The sequence below is a fragment of the Rhinatrema bivittatum genome, chromosome 5 (genome assembly GCF_901001135.1).
Source record: "Rhinatrema bivittatum chromosome 5, aRhiBiv1.1, whole genome shotgun sequence".
Lineage (NCBI taxonomy): Eukaryota > Metazoa > Chordata > Amphibia > Gymnophiona > Rhinatrematidae > Rhinatrema > Rhinatrema bivittatum.
Window position 1 is genome coordinate 215,204,929 of NC_042619.1, and position 16,017 is coordinate 215,220,945.

Below are 16,017 nucleotides of genomic sequence, written 5' to 3' on the forward strand. Positions count from 1 at the left end.
ACTCATTTGAACTTTGGCTGATAGGGGGTGAAAAAAATGATTCCACTGAATGCAGAGGCCCAATGCAGGCTGCGCATATGTAGGCAGGTTAAGGGTACTACATATAGCGCTGCTGCCATACGTCCCAGAAGAACTAGAACATGGCGTGCTGAAGCTAACCCCTGGTGAAGCAGAGGAGTCGCTAAGTTGCACAGGATTTGAGCTCTGTCCTTGGGAAGGAAGGCTTGCTCTTGTTCGGAGTCAATCTGAGAACCAATGTTTATAGGGATTGGGTAGGTTGCAGTATCGACTTTTCATAGTTAATCACGAATCCCAATGTTTCCAAGGAAATGATTGTCATCTTTGTGTCTTTATCAGGGCTGTTTGGATGGGGGGCTACAATCAGCCAATCCTCCTGGTATGGAAAAACTAAAATTACCGATCTGCTTAAGTGTGCGACTGCCACAGCAAGGCAGAGTCTTCATGAAAGGGAGAACTTTGTATTGATAGTGCTCGTTCCCCACTGTGAAGCAGAGATACTGCCAGCAAGAGGGGTATATGGAGATATGTACATATGCATCCTTGAGGTCTAGGGAGCACACCCAGTCATGTGGTTGAATGAACAGTATCGCTCTGATGAATGACACTGACTTTTTCTTCACGGATATGGCTTGTTGAGCATGCGGAGATAGAGGATTGGGTGCAGATTCCCTGTTTTCTTGGGAACAAAAGTAATGGGAGTAGTGGGGTAAGGCAAGCTCTATGATGGCATTTTGTTTTAGAAGTTTCAAAATTTCTTGCGCTAAGATGCCCTGCTTGGATAAGTTGAGCAAGGAAGTCTCAAGTGGGGCATTTGTGGATGGTTGACGAACACCTACCTACTGATGTTATCTCCTTCCTGACTTCGAAGTAGAGTGAATTCTGCTCCTAACCGCTGCAGAGGTGATTTGATTAAAAACTGGATTGGATTTTGGTCAATGTTTGCTGCTGTGGTTTTTGGTTACATTGAAACAGAAATAACGGCAGAAAAGGACCAAATGGTCCATCCAATCTACCCATTAAGCTTATGGTAGTACCTGCTGTGCTGTGTAGGTTACCTCATGCTTATCTGTTTCCCAGCCTATAAAAGTCAGGGCCCTCGTTGGTTGCTGTTTGAATCCATATCCCTGTTACCCCCCATGCTTATCAGTTTCCCACATTAGCCCTCGTTGATGGCTGTTGAATCCAATTCCCTGTTATGCCTTGCTATTGAAGCAGAGAGTAGTGTTTGATGCAACTCAAAAGTATCACTCTTATTGGTTAAGGGTAGTAACCGCACATCAGCAAGTTACCCCCATACTGTAAAAGTCGGGGCCCTCGGTTGCTGAACGAATCAATTCCCCATATCCTACTGCCATAGAAGCAGAGAACAGTGCAGTTAAATCAACTATATCAAGGCTTATTAGTTAAGGGTAATAACCACTGCACCATCAAATTACTCCATGCACTCTTTTCTTCATTTCCATCCTTTAGCGATCCACAGTATTTATCCCATGCCCTTTTGAATTCTTTCACTGTTTTGGGTTTCACCACCTCCTCTGGAAGGGCATTGCAGGCATCCACTACCCTCTCCATGAAGAAATATTTTCTGATGTTTGTTCTGAGCCATCCTCCTTGAAGCTTCATTTTGTGACCCTTAGGTTCTACTGATTTCTTTCCAACGGAAAAGGTTTGACGTTTGCACATCATTAAAACCTTTTAGGTATCTGAAGGTCTGTATCACATCACCCCTGCACCTCCTCTCTTCCAGGGTATACATATTCATATCCTTCAGTCTCTCCTCATAGGTTTTCTGATACTGACCCCACACCATTTTGGTAGCTCTTCTCCGGACCACCTCCATCCTGTTTCTATCCTTTTTGAGATAAGGGCTCCAGAACTGAACACAATACTCCAGATGAAGCCGCACCAAGGATCTGTACAAGGGCATCACCACCTCCATTTTCTTACTGTTATTCCTCTTTCTTTGCAGCCCAGCATTCTTCTGGCTTTAGCTATTACCTTGTCACATTGCATTGCCATTTTCAGATTGCCAGAAACTATCACTCCAAAATCCTGCTCTTAGTCCATTCACATCAGCCTTCCCACCCCCCCCCCCCCATCTCATACTGCTCTTTTGGATTAATGCATCCCAGATACATGACTGCACTTCTTGGCATTGAATCCCAGCTGCCAAATCTTCAACCACTCTTCAAGCCTTCGTAAATCAACTTTCGTTCTCTCAACTCCTTGAGGTGTGTCCAGTCTGTTGTAGATCTTGGTGTCATCTGCAAATAGACAAACTTTACCTTCTATCCCTTCCCGCAATGACACTCACAAAGATATTGAACAGAACCAGTCCCAATACCAATCCCTGGGGCACTCCACTTAACATGGCTCTCTCTTCACAGTAGGTTCCATTCATCATTACACGTTGTCTCTAATCAGTCAACCAGTTTGTAATCCACTCCACCACCTTGGCGCTCACTCAAAGCTTCTCATTTTGATCACAAGTTTCCTAATGTGGAATGGCATCAAAAGCTTTGCTGAAATCAAAATAGATGACATTGAGTGCTCTTCCTCGATCCAATTCTCTAGTCACCAAATCAAAAAAATAAATGAGATTTGTCTGACAGGACCTTCCTCTGCTGCCTCATGTCCATCAACTTCCCAGGCTGTAGATAGTTCAGTATCCTATCTTTCAGCAGCAACTCCATTAATTTTCCCCACCACTGAAGTGAGGCTAACTGGTCTGTAGTTTCCAGCCTCCTCTCTACCACTCTTATGAAACGGGACCACAACCAAACTTCTCCAATCTCGCAGCACAGCTCCCGTTTCCAGGGATCTATTGAACAGGTCATTTGGTGGACCCACCAGAACATCTGACTTCTCGTAGTATCCCTGGGATGTACCTCAGTCGGCTCCATGGGCTTGTCCATATTCAGTTTTCCTATCTCTTCCCATACATACTTTTCGGTAAAGGGAGTTGTGCTAGGCCATTCCCTTCTACGGTCTTGTCAACCAGCAACAGTCCTTCTTCCAGAGTCTTTTTTAGTGAACACAGAATTGAAGTATTTGTTTAATATTTCCACCATTTCCTTGTCTGTTTTGGCACATTGCTCCTCATCACCTTTCGATTTCACTATACCACTTCGGGCTTTCCTTCTTTCTCTTATATATCTGAAAAATGTTGTTACCTGTCTCTTGGGCAATCCTTTCTTCCACTTGACCTTTTTTTCTTCTGATGACTTTCTTCGTCTCCCTCATTTTCACCAGGTATTGTTCACTGTGCTCTTCTTTTTGGGATCCTTTAAACTTCCTGAACGCTGATCTTTTTGCCATTATTGGTCTCTTTGTTGGCCCCAATTTTGTGTGGGTTGGGGTTGTTGATGGGTTCGTTGATAGGGGTATGAGCGATAAGATTAGTAAGGTCTATATGGACCTATGTGGGTAAAACAGGAGCTTGTATTGGTGGTAGATGCATTTAGAAGGATTTTGGTGGTCTCCTGTCCCAGAAAGGGACTGAACAGCCACAATCTATTCTTTGAGCTGGGAGACTTCCTCCCTCAGCTTTTCTCTGAAGAGACTGTCCCCCCCAATGGCATGGAAGGTCTGCCAGCTTTTCGTGTACAACTTCTCAAATGGCACTCGCTCGGAGCAACTATGGATAATGCTGAAGCTCTAGCCATAGTGTTGAATGCTTTATATACCAACCACAATGGGTGACTAAGTCCCTCTTTGAGGTCATGTAATGGTTGCAGAGTGATCTGCTGGCCTAATTCAGATGTTAGGTGGGGCTTTACTGTTGGATGCATTCGTAAAGATATTGCACCATATAAAACTAATGGTGTTGTATTCTTGAGGTGAGCATAGTGCTCTGGAATACCTTTTTCCCCCAAAGTCATCAGCAATTTGTGATCTTTTCCAGGAGGTGTATTGGTGTGCAGGTGAGATTTCTTTACCTTTTTCATGGCAGATTCTACAACTACCCAATTATGAGGTAAATGTGTTATGCCATAACCTGGAGACTTCTTTAGACAGAACTTCAAGTCTACTTTCCTGGTGACAACTGACCCCGAGAAAGTGAACTGCACGTCTTTAGGATTACTTTGTCCAATAAGTCATGTGAAGGGAGTGCAGACAGTTCTGATGGAATGTTCAATATTTTTAGGATGCCCATCACCTCTAATCAGGGATGGGTTCCTTTTCACTTCAAGCTTTGAGGTTAGTACCCATTTTTTCTACAAAATGGTAATAAGTCAAGTACTCAGGCGACGAAGAGTGATCTGGTGGTTCTTTGGTGGATCTGAAGGTAGTCCAGTGGAACTATTTGGGGACTCCGCTGGAGATGAGAATATGGGACTCTCTGCTCTTGGAGATGAATCTGGAGAGAGGTCCCTCAACAGAGGAGGTGTATTGGTGTTAACTCTACTACTACTTAATATTTCTATAGCACTACACGCATACACAGTGCTGTACAAACACACAAAAAGACAGTCTTATTACAATCTAATAAGACAAACCTACAAGGACAAAACAGACACTTGGGGTATTTCATAATGCAAGACAATGGTTAAAAAGAGAAGAAAAGAAAGTTAGTTAACAAGACTAAAAGCAAACAATCAGGCATAAGATTTAAAAGCAGTTTGTTTATTTATTTTACAGCTTTTATATACCGGTATTAGTGAGGACATCATACCGGTTCACAACTGAACAACAGGACTGAAATTACATGATAACAGGGAAAAGGAACTGGGAGGGCGATAACTTAAGAGCAGCATTGAAGGAAAGGTTATATACAACAAAAAAAAAAAAGGAAACTCAAAAGAAGAACTTAAAATACAGTATCATAGAGTATCATAATGTGGCAGTGCTAGGAGGGTGGGGAGTGGTGATACTATTCTGGGTTGGCACGTTTAAATAACCAGGTTTTTAACTTCTTTTTGAATTTGAAGGAGCATGGTTCGAGTCGCAGGGCGGGTGGGAGAGCATTCCAGAGGGATGGGCCAGCAACTGAGAACGCTCGGTTGCGTGTGGTTGTGAGGCGGGCTGTTTTGAGTGGTGGGACAATGAGGGTGCCTTTACTGGCTGTTCTGATGGGTCTTGAAGAATGGTAGGGGTTGAAAGTCAGGTCGAGCCAGTTGGAGTTGTGGACATGGAGGGATTTGTGTACAATGGTCAGGGTTTTGTAGTGGATGCGGGAGAGGATTGGAAGCCAGTGTAGCTCTTTGAGGATGGGGGTGATGTGATCGCCCTTGCGGGTATTGGAGAGGATGCGTGCTGCTGCATTTTGCAGCATCTGTAGTGGTTTTATTGTGGAGTAAGGGAGCCCAAGGAAAAGGGCGTTACAATAGTCTAATTTGTTGGGAATGGTGGCTTGGATCACTGTACGGAAGTCTTGGGAGTATAGTAGGGGTTTCAGTTTTTTTTAAGACACTCAATTTGAAAAAGCCATCTTTAAGTATGGAGTTAAGGTATTTCTTCATGTTTAGTTGTTGATCGAGGATGACACCAAGATCCCTGACAGATGATTGGGCGGTGGTGATGTAGATCTTGGGGTCATTAGACAGGAGGGGGGAGGGGGGATAGTGGGATGAGATAAATAGCAGTTTGGTTTTGTTGGTGATGAGTGCCAGTTGGAGGTTGGTGAGCAGGGAGTTAATGGCTGCTAGGTACTCGCCCCAGTAGTCTAAGGCATCAGAGATAGAGTTGTGGATTGGAATAATGATCTGAACATCATCAGCGTAGAGAAAGAATTTTAGTTTAAGATCAGTGAGGAGTTGGCATAGGGGGGTAAGATAGAGGATGAAGAGGGTAGAGGAGAGTGATGAGCCTTGCGGAACACCCTGTTGCAATGGGTGAGAAGCAGATATGGAGTCTCCAAGTTTAACAGAGAACTTTCTGTTCGATAGGTGAGATTTGAACCAGGCTAGAGCAAGGCCAGCAATGCCAATGTTTTCTAGGCGGGCAAGGAGGAGTTTATGGCTGATGGTGTCGAAGGCCGAAGAGATATCTAGGAGGGCGAGAAGGAAGTTGTGCCCTTGACCCATGCCTCTGAGGATGCGGTCAGAGAGGGTGAGGAGTAGCAATTCTGTGTTGAGATGTTTACGGAAGCCAAACTGAGCTGCATGAAGGATCTCATGGTTTTCAAGGTAATCCATGAGTTGTGAATTGACAACCTTTTCCATTAGCTTGGCTATGATTGGGAGGTTAGAAATGGGGCGGAAATAGGCAGGATCTTTCGGATCTCAGGAGGGTTTCTTTAAGAGGGGTTTGACTACTGCATGCTTGAGTGAGTCAGGAATGGTGCTATGTGATAGGGAACAATTGATAATGTCAGCTAAGGCACTGGCTATGGAGCTGGGGATGGCAAGAAGGGTTTTGGGGGGAATGGTGTCACTAGGGTGGGAGACAGGTTTAAGTTTAGAGGATATTTTCAATTTCTTTGGAGGTGGTGAGGTCAAGGGCATCCATTGCCGGGTAGGAAGTGGTAGGGGGTGAGGGGAGGGAGAGGGGGGAGGGTTGGGGGAGGATGCAAATCTTGAGAGGACCACTGCAATTTTACTTTGGAAATATGTGGCAAGTTCCTCGCATTTGGAGGCTGCGGCAGAGATGGGCGAGGTGGGAGTTGTGGGTTTGGTGAGACCAGAGGCATAGGAGAATAGCGCTTTGGGGTTGAATCTATAGTCATGTATTTTCTTAGCAAAGAAGTCTCTTTTGTGTTTTAAGGTAGAAAGTCTGTAGCTATGTAGCACTGTTTTGTAGCTGGCCGAAAGTTGTGGCGGTTGGGTCCTTGCGTCATTTTCGCTCTTTTTGTCTGAGGATGTTTTTTTGGGACTTAAGCTCCGCTGTGTACCAAGGCTTTGTGGGTTTGGAGGTGGATTTAATGACTCGTTTGGAGATGGGGCAAAGTTTGTTAGCTATATCACCAGTGATGTTGTCCCAGGAGGCTAATGCTGAGTCGGGACCAGAGCAGACTAGATTGGATAGGGTGGTCGTAAGTGCAGCAGCTAGATCGTCACTGGGGCAAGATTTTCTGGAAATTATGGTGGTGCTTTGGGTGGAGTGGTGCGGTATGGGGGATTTGGTGGAGAGAAGACCTTCAATAAGGAAGTGATCGGACCAAGGAACTGGGGTGCAAGTGGGGGTGGAAGGGGCAAGGACATCAGAGTTGATGAACATCAGGTCCAGCGTGTGTCCTGCTTTGTGTGTGGGGGAGGTTATGATCTGATTAAAGCCTAAGGCGTGGAGGGATTTGATGAAGGTTTCACATGAAGAAGAGGGAGAAGGAGAGTCTGCGTGGAGATTAAAATCTCCAAGGATGATGGAAGGGATATCAGAGTTGATCCATTCAACAATAAATTCGATAAGGGGTGATGGGTCAGATTCAAGATAGGCAGGGGGAGCGTATATCAGACAGATTTGTTGTTCAGCTGACCTGAAGAGGCCTATTTCAAGCTTAGGAGGTGTAACTATGTGCATAGATTTAAGTTTAAGGTGCTTCTTGGCTGCGAGGAGGCGGCCTCCTCTTATTTTCTATCCCCAGACCTAAAAAATGTCGTAGGAGAAAATAGGGAGTTAGTTGATGAGAACAACATCTGTGTCCTTGAGCCACATCTCGGTGACTGCACAGATGTCTGGTTTACGGTCAGTTAGCAGGTCGTTGAGGAGAGGTGTCTTTTTAGAGAGGGATTGTGCATTGAAAAGTATTATAAAGAGAGTGGTGAGGCCTAGGAATTGTGTCAGGGGAGAGGTGAGGATGGGAATTAGGGATTTGTGCAAGATGGGGGGATAGTGGGCATGGGAGGGGGTGTCTGGAGAGGGGGTGGTGGATGTGAGGGTTAGGTAAGAAGCCATTTGAGGGGCAAATAGTGGTGGGGGAGGGAGATGAAGGAGGGTGTTCTGGGGGAGGTAGCTGAGAGATAAGTGGGGGGTGCAGATTAAGGTCCTGGTGACAGAATACAGTGTGAAGCGGAGAGCAAACAATTAGTAATCAAACGATGTACAGCATCAATAAGTAATCATACAGCATACGAGAGGGTCCATGAAGAAGTTGCAAGTGCAGGAAAGCACAGGGGTGATGCAGCAGGGAACGCTGCAAGTCTTCTTGGCTTTACTAAACTGGGGTAGGGAGTCAAGAGAGGTGTACTTAGAACCTTAGAAAAGAAAATACCATGAGGCATGGGAGGAGACCAGTTGGGGTGGTGGCTCAAAGTAACTGAGGTTTTTGTCAGTTCTCAGGTGCGAAGGAGTGACAGAAAGGGGCGCAACAAGGGGCAGGCCCCTTTGTTGAACTCCTTTGGTGCGCGACACCGAGAGCAGCGTCTCAATTTATAGAGGGGCCGCGTCTCACTAATATGATGCGGCAGCGGTGGGCGGGCCTTGGCAGTAGCGTGAGAGGCCGGAGCAGACGGTGGGTCACGGCCGGAACCCTGGCACCGATAAGCCAGTGCCGGACGCACGGGTGCAGAAGGAAAGGTAGTCTGCTCAGGGCTGGGGCAGCAAAGAGGAAGCAAAGCAGGCGGTGTCTCAATTTATAGAGGGACCGCATCTCACCAATATGATGCAGCAGCGGTGGGCGGGCCTTGGCGGTAGCGTGCGAGGCCGGAACCCTGGACTCTCTCCAGCAAACTACATAAAATGCCTGAATTTCAAAAGGGAATGTGACTCATGAAGCACATTAAAGATAAATTATCTGGAAGAGTAAGACCTGTCAAAATGCATCAATAGCCTCACAATTTAATGTTCAAGCTTTGTTAGAGCATAAACAAGTGCAACTTGGAACAATTACACTGGTCTGGAATTAATAACAGTTACATAACAGATTTCTTTGTACAGTTTAAGTACCTAATTTAATACACTGTGCTCTGGGCACCATACAATGTCTCATTACCCAAGTGAACCTCAATCAGAAGGAAAGATTTAGCACATAGAATGGAGAGGCATTTTATAACTTGATACTCACGTTTGCTATGAGGTTATAGAGATTGACTGTACCATCCATATGCTAATCCCTGCCTTCTGACTGAAACACAATCTCCATATCAAACTGAACTCTCTCAGGCAATTATCATGCTTAGTGCTTATAGCTTTAGCACATAGTGTTAAATGGCCCTCTAGTGACAGTCATTGTAGCAAGGTAACTTCCAGGTTGTCCCTGTGCAACTGATCTGGCTCAATAGTTAAAACTTTAGAAAAAAAAATAAACAAAAAATAACCCACAGGAGTTTTCCTTACAAATCCTTCCTGTTCTATTAACTCCTACTCCCAAAGCTGTAGTACCCACATGTCACAGCTTCTGGTGAGAGTAATACATTTTTGTCAATATACAAAGAGAAAATAGAAAAAGTTTTAGATGTTTCTCTCTATAACCAATATAACCAGCTAGTAATTAGCATTAGAAAACAACTCTTTTTTCATGACATTATAGAAAGCATATATTAAACCTCCTCTATGTGGTAATTTAGTATCAAAAGATTTTATTTGGCTATGTAGATATAAATTATAACAGTGGTTCCATACCTGTCCTCAGCAACCCTCAAGCTGTTCAGGTTTTCAGGATATTGACAATGAATATGCATGAGATATATTTGCATACCAATGCACTGTGCACAAATACATCCTACCTAATAAACGAAGGATGACCGACGTGCCGCAAATGCGCAGTAGAGACCAGCTCTACCGCGCATGTGCGGGCGAGCACGTCGGTCTGAGCCAGAAAAAAAGAAAAAAAATGGCGGCGTCCAGTGGCAGCGGCGTCCAGTGGCAGCGGCGGCGGCGTTGAGTGGCAGCAGCGGCGGCAGCGAGGGAGGAGAGAGAGAGGGAGGGACTGACAGAGAGGGAGGGACTGAGTGAGAGGGGAGGAGAGAGAGGGAGTGGGACTGAGTGAGAGGGAGGGAGGGGGAGGGAGTGGGACTGAGGGGGAGGGAGTGGGACTGAAGGGGAGGGAGTGGGACTGAGGGAGAGTGAGTGTGAGTGAGAGGGAGGGAGAGAGGGGGAGGGAGTGAGTAAGACTGAGTGGGAGGGAGGGACTGAGTGAGAGGAGAGGGAGGAGTGGGTGAGAGGGAGGGAGGAGTGGGTGAGAGGGAGGGAGGTAGGGGTGGTGAAGAGTGAGGGGAGAGAGAATGAGGGGGAGGTGAGAGACAGAGGGATGTAGCCCGTTTTAACGGGCTTAACGGCTCGTCTCATATAAATTGCAGATATCCTGACATTCCAAACAGCAGGCAATCCTGGAGGACAGGTCTGGGAACCACTGAACTAGAAAATCACAAACAATCATACACTTCTACAGCGTACCTTATAAAAGATAATCATCAAAGTTTATGTCCATAGGTTTTTAATGTTTCCTTTACACTGAAAGTACCAGTCCCAAGACTGACAGCTGAGGTCAAGAACAAACATCTCTTGGCTTCAGAAACCCCACAGCTCACTTTCCATGTTTAATTATATGTTAACTGCTGGTTGAGTGCTATCACTTTGTTGTTTCTAAGTGTTAGGATAAATATGACTTATCAGTACCAGATATTGTTTGAAATGTTTCCTGTAGTGCTGAATAGGGGCTATGAGACTCATACCACAAACAGAACATAACTTTAGATTTAGAAATGTGTGTATATATCACAGCAACAGATGAACTTCCTATGCATAGAGGCCAATATTCAGTAAGCTGGCTAAAGTTAGTTGGATAACTTGACCTGATATTCAGTGGGATACACATCCCACTGAATATCCCTTATTAAAGTTTTCTGGTTACCTGTAGCCAGATAACGTTAAACCTAACCAAATTTTAAATACGTTCGGTAAGGTCTAAAGTTATATGGCTTTGGGTGGCTGGATATTTTCAAAAGATATCCAATTAAGTGGAGATCCTGTTAAAAAACAAAACAAAACACAAAACAAAAAATAAATACTTCATTGTGTGCATCCTGGCCCGATTCACACCCCACCATTACAAATATAAAAGGCCCTGGGTGGCCAAGACTCCCCTCAAGCACTTCTAAATTAGAAAAAAAAATGTCTATCGGTGCCAGCCTTTCCCCTCTCCCCTCAGTAAATACTTAAAAATACTGCATCACCACCCCCCACCAGCCCCCCTCCCACCTAGTACCTGAATTGTTGCCCCTTTTTAAAACCTGGTGTTGCTCTATTAATAGCACTGGAAGTGTAAGCTTACACTGACAGCCTATGCTTCCAGCACTATTACTAGAGCAATGCCTTTTACAAAGGAGTGATGATTCAGGTACTGGGTTGTGATATAGGGGAGGTGTGTGTATGGGGGAGGGGGAGCTGCAAGGAGGTAGGTATTTTTTTATTTAACTTTTTTTTTTTATTATTATTATTTACCAGGTAGGGAGTGGGGGAGAGAGGGCCAGTGCCAATAAAGGCTTTTTAAAAAAAAATGTTATTTAATTTTTTACAGGGATTTGAGGGAGGCCGGGAGTAATGTTTGTGGTGGTGGAATAGGAATCAAGCAGGGACACCCACAATAAAGTATTTGGCTTGTTTTTTATTTTTATTTATTTTTGAAGGATGACCACTTAACCAGATATCTTTTGGATATATCCAGTTAGGTGGGATGTTATCTGGCTAGACAAGGCTGGATAACTTTAGACCTGCTCTGAAGCAGGTCTAAAGTTATACAGTTAACATAGCCAGACATAACTGAAATTCAGCTAAGTTAGCAGGAAAACTTTGTGATGCCACAGAATGCCCCTTTTTTACCTGGCTATAATTTAGTCAGGTAAGTGGCTGAATATCACAAAACCTGCCTTGTGTTATCTGTCTAAAACGGCTTTGAATATTTTCCTCTTAAAGTCTGAAAATAATCCATTAAATAATTTTACAAAATTAATTTACCATCAACTGGGAAAAAAATCCCATGCAATTTAATTTAAAAAGTAAAACAAATAAAGTACTAACCACTCCAGGTAGACAGCTTTCAACTTCCGGATTAGGACCATCACTGTAGTGATTGCCATGATTGCCAGGAGAACCAGTTGAGGAGTCAGAAGAGCTATCAGGGCTTGAAGGCATATTAGAACTTATCTGTGTAAGCTTAGCTGTAATTAGCTGAAAAGGAATGATATTTATAAGAAAGCACACATTTTCATAAATCATCAACCCTAGTGATAGCCTAATCTGAATATTATGATTTACTTAGAGGCTGCTAATAAAAAGATATCTCTGAACTCAGCAGTCTTGTTATTCATTTTTTTTTTACCAAAAGATACCCAACCTTTGATGCCACTTCATCTACAGTCAAGCATGGGAAAAGGGCATATTGCCCATACATTATTCATCTAGTAAAACCAAGCTGGTCAAGCACAAGAACTATGAATGCAATTTACAGAGATGATACCCAACATTTAAGATCTCAAAATATGCAGAGTTAAGGGGAGTTTGTGCTTCAGGCACAAACTCCCCTTAACTCAGTTGCAGTGGGACAAGGCCAGGGTAAAAATTACATACACACTCCTGAATGGCTTTAGCAGTAGAAGGTAAACTGGGGGGAGGTGAGAGGAAGGGGAGAGACAGCAGGAGTCTTGCCACAGGGATGTCAGTTCACCTCCCAATGGAGGTGGTGGAGACAAACAGCAACAAACTTCAAGAAAAACTGGAAGCAGCACAAAGGATCCCAAGCTGTGCGTGAGGGGAAAACAGCCCAACTAAAATTTATGATTTTATTTATTTATTTAAAGTTTTTTCTATACCGACTTTCCAATAACAGAATTATTGATCAATTCGGTTTACATTTTGAACAATAACAGTGACAAGCAAATGTCTTACAGAGAACAGGAAGAATAACTTGGAAATGAATATATGGGGTTAAACAAAGAAATACAATATACATAGCCTAATATAGGCAGAGGCAGATAACTTCTGTGTGGGGTTGATTATAGCTTTTAAGACTGTCAGGAGGTTGGGAATTGCATTTTGTACTTTTGGGCTGCCAAGGAGTTAAAGTTGAAGAATTCTTTGGGGAATTCTTTGTGATGATCTATGGAGTTCTTTGTGTTGTTCTATGGGGTATTGAATAGGGGTTCAAAGAGTTTTTAGAATTGAACTTGTCTAGTTCTTGTGTAGTTCTCTTATAGGTTGTTGACAATAGCTGATGTTCTTATATAGTTCTCTTATGGTTTGATAGAAGATGATTTAAAGGGGGACCTTGGCAGAGAAGCTTGCGCTGTCTGATGTTATGGAAAAGCTTGGTGGAAGAGCCAAGTTTTAAGCCTTTTTTTGAAAATAATGGGGCATTGCACTGATTAAATTAGGCAGACTAGGTGGGCATAAAGGTACTTTATCTGCCATCCCATAAAATGACACTCCTGGAATGTATTTAGCTTAGCTACTGCTCATCTACAGAAAATCTAACACAGGCACAAAGATTTATTTATTTTATTTAACTTAGTTTCTATACCACCTATCAACAATCTAAGTGGTTACAACTTAGTTACATACATAATGGATATGACAATACATATATGCAATAAAAAAAGCAACATAGAAGTCAGCATTTAAAAACAACTCTCACATACTCATTTAAAATACATATATTTTAATTCATCTTTCATAACAACCTACCAGTTCCTTTAATTAGATAAGGTACAGGACTACAAAATGAAATGCTGCATTCAGACAAGTACAACTGTAGGGTATGCACTGTGTTGTTTATAATAAACACAGATAGTAGGTAGGCCTGTGGTGTGAGGCACAAATTTTAAATCAGATTGGGACGTCAGCTGAGGGAAAAGGCAAAATGTTTTTACCTGTTAATTTTCTTTCCATGAATCCTGCTCCCATTCCAGAAAGTCCTTACAGGTGGGTTATGTGCCCCTAAAACCAGATGGAGGCAGAGCACAAAAACTTTCTCCATGGATTCATTGCTTCTATGTATAGGTGGTACAGCACAGAGAAACTCCAGTATTCTCTGCCTCCAGTAGATGGTAGGACTCCTTGGTGGTGCAACAGAATTCTAGAATTTCTGATACAGCTAGGGCCAGGCTCCTGGTTCTTCTAGGAGAGTGAGCCTAGTGCCAAGGTTCACGGTCACAGAAGGGGTTTGCTAGAATCTGCAGGGGGGAGGGAGGATTTATCTTTTTCAGCTGTTTTCTGGAGAGAGGTCTTCAACCCTCCCAGAAGCAACAGAGTGCCTGAAGCCACATGCTACACAGCAGTAACCACAATTTGATTTTCCATGCTGCCCTGAAAACTCTCAACACTGTAGTGGAACACAAGCTGGACCAGGGCCCCCCACCCTAGCACAACACCCTTACACCACGGCCAGGGAGGCTGTGGACAGGGCTTCTCCAGAAAAGCTCCAAACCGCTGCCCGACTCCCCAGGCTTTTGTTTTTTTTTTTTTCTTTTTTTAATTTAGGCTTAAAGCAACAAGTCAGCAGGAAAAAAAGGGGTTGAAGGCTTCTCTCCAGAACACAGCACAGCTGAAAGAGACAGACTGAACTTCCCCCAATTTATTTATTTTTTTTAAAGAAATCCTCCCCACTGCAGATTCACCAGGGCTTTTACACTCCATTCTGAGGTTGAGGACATGGCTTTAGCTGAACATCTTCTGAAAGTGGTCTCAGGGGGTAAAGAATCTTCTTAGGTTATACCTTTTATTGCCAGAAGTGTCCACCGCTTATTTCAGATGCTTTGAGTTGATGTCTTGGTCACTGGATGCATTATGATTCCCGCTGAGGGTAGCACTTCTCTAAAGGATCCCCAGGACTGAACTCACACTGAAACATATGTTTACTGCAGCAGCTCTAGCAGTCCAGTTTTCGATTTGTAGTAGATTTGTTGTCTGTGTGTTCTTGCACTGGATTCAAAAACTGCTGGAGAGGGAAGATGCGGCTCAAATGGAATCCTTGGCAACCTTTTTGGCTGAAGCAATGTATGATCTTTGGGTATCTTCCAGATCTTCGCAACTGGTCTGCAAACTCCTGGTCAACTTCCTTTTTGGGGAAGATATGGACCAGGTAATCAACAATTTGGGTGATCCTAAGCCCTACAGACTACCGGAGGATAAGCCATGATCTTTCTTCTGCTCTAATCATGGTCGAGGCCAGCTTTGAGATTCTAGGCACTATAGGGAGGATAGGCAATCCTCCTCTTATTCCTTTAAGGTCTTGCAGGGTTCCAAGAGAGTCAGTCTTTTTGAATTTTGAAAGCTAAGGTCAGATTCGGCTCCTTCCTTAGGAGCTGTTCAATTTTCACAATGAATCTTGACAGATCCACACACTGGTTTTACCTGTGGGCAGTCACTTGCAGCAGTTTTACAAGGAGTGGACCCAGATGACCTCAGTTCAGGGGGTACTGGATGTGGTCCATCTGGGTTATACGCTCGAGCTTCGTATTTCCATTCCTGACCCCTTTGTGGTTTCTTACTGTGCTTCAGTCACTAATCAGAAAGTGGTACATGGTGCAGCTTCAACTCTTGAAGGCAGTGGTTCCAGTTCCCATACAGGAGAGAGATCTTGGCTGCTATTCATTTTGTTTTGTGGTTTCCAAGAAAGACAGCTCTTTCCAACCTATTCTCAATCAAAACCTTTCCGTTCAGGATGGATACTCTTCTTTCTGTGCTTATGGCAATGTATCAGGGAAAATTCCTCGTCTCCTAGACCTGTCAAAGACATACCTTTGTATTCCCATTAGGCAAGAAAATCAGAGGTATATCTGTTTTTGCATTCTGCAGGAGCATTTTCAGTTCCGGGCATTGCCCGACTGGCAACAGAGCCATGGACTTTCACCAAGGTGATGGTGGTGATAGTGGCCTTCTTGTGGTGAGAACACGTTCTAGTTCATCCCTACAAAGATGAGTGGCTGATCAGAACAAATTCTTATCAAGAAGATGTTTAGGCATCCAGGAGAGTGGTCCAAATTTCAGAAGATTTGGATGGGTAATCAGTTTCTCCAAAAGCAATCTTATTCTCTTCTCAGTCTCTGGAGTTCCTAGGGATGTACTTCAGCACAGAGTTGGGATGTGCATACCTGACTACGGAAAGAATGAACAACCTAGTTC

The 16,017-nt window shown here is 43.8% G+C and overlaps 1 protein-coding gene across 1 annotated transcript in view; it reads right to left on the reverse strand.

Annotated features, from left to right (window-relative positions):
* Positions 1–16,017, reverse strand: part of USP9X (ubiquitin specific peptidase 9 X-linked) — a 723,495-nt gene that overhangs the window by 319,378 nt on the left and 388,100 nt on the right. Inside the window, 1 exon segment of the mRNA XM_029603145.1 lies at positions 11,917–12,066. Coding sequence (XP_029459005.1) covers positions 11,917–12,066 — 150 coding nt within the window.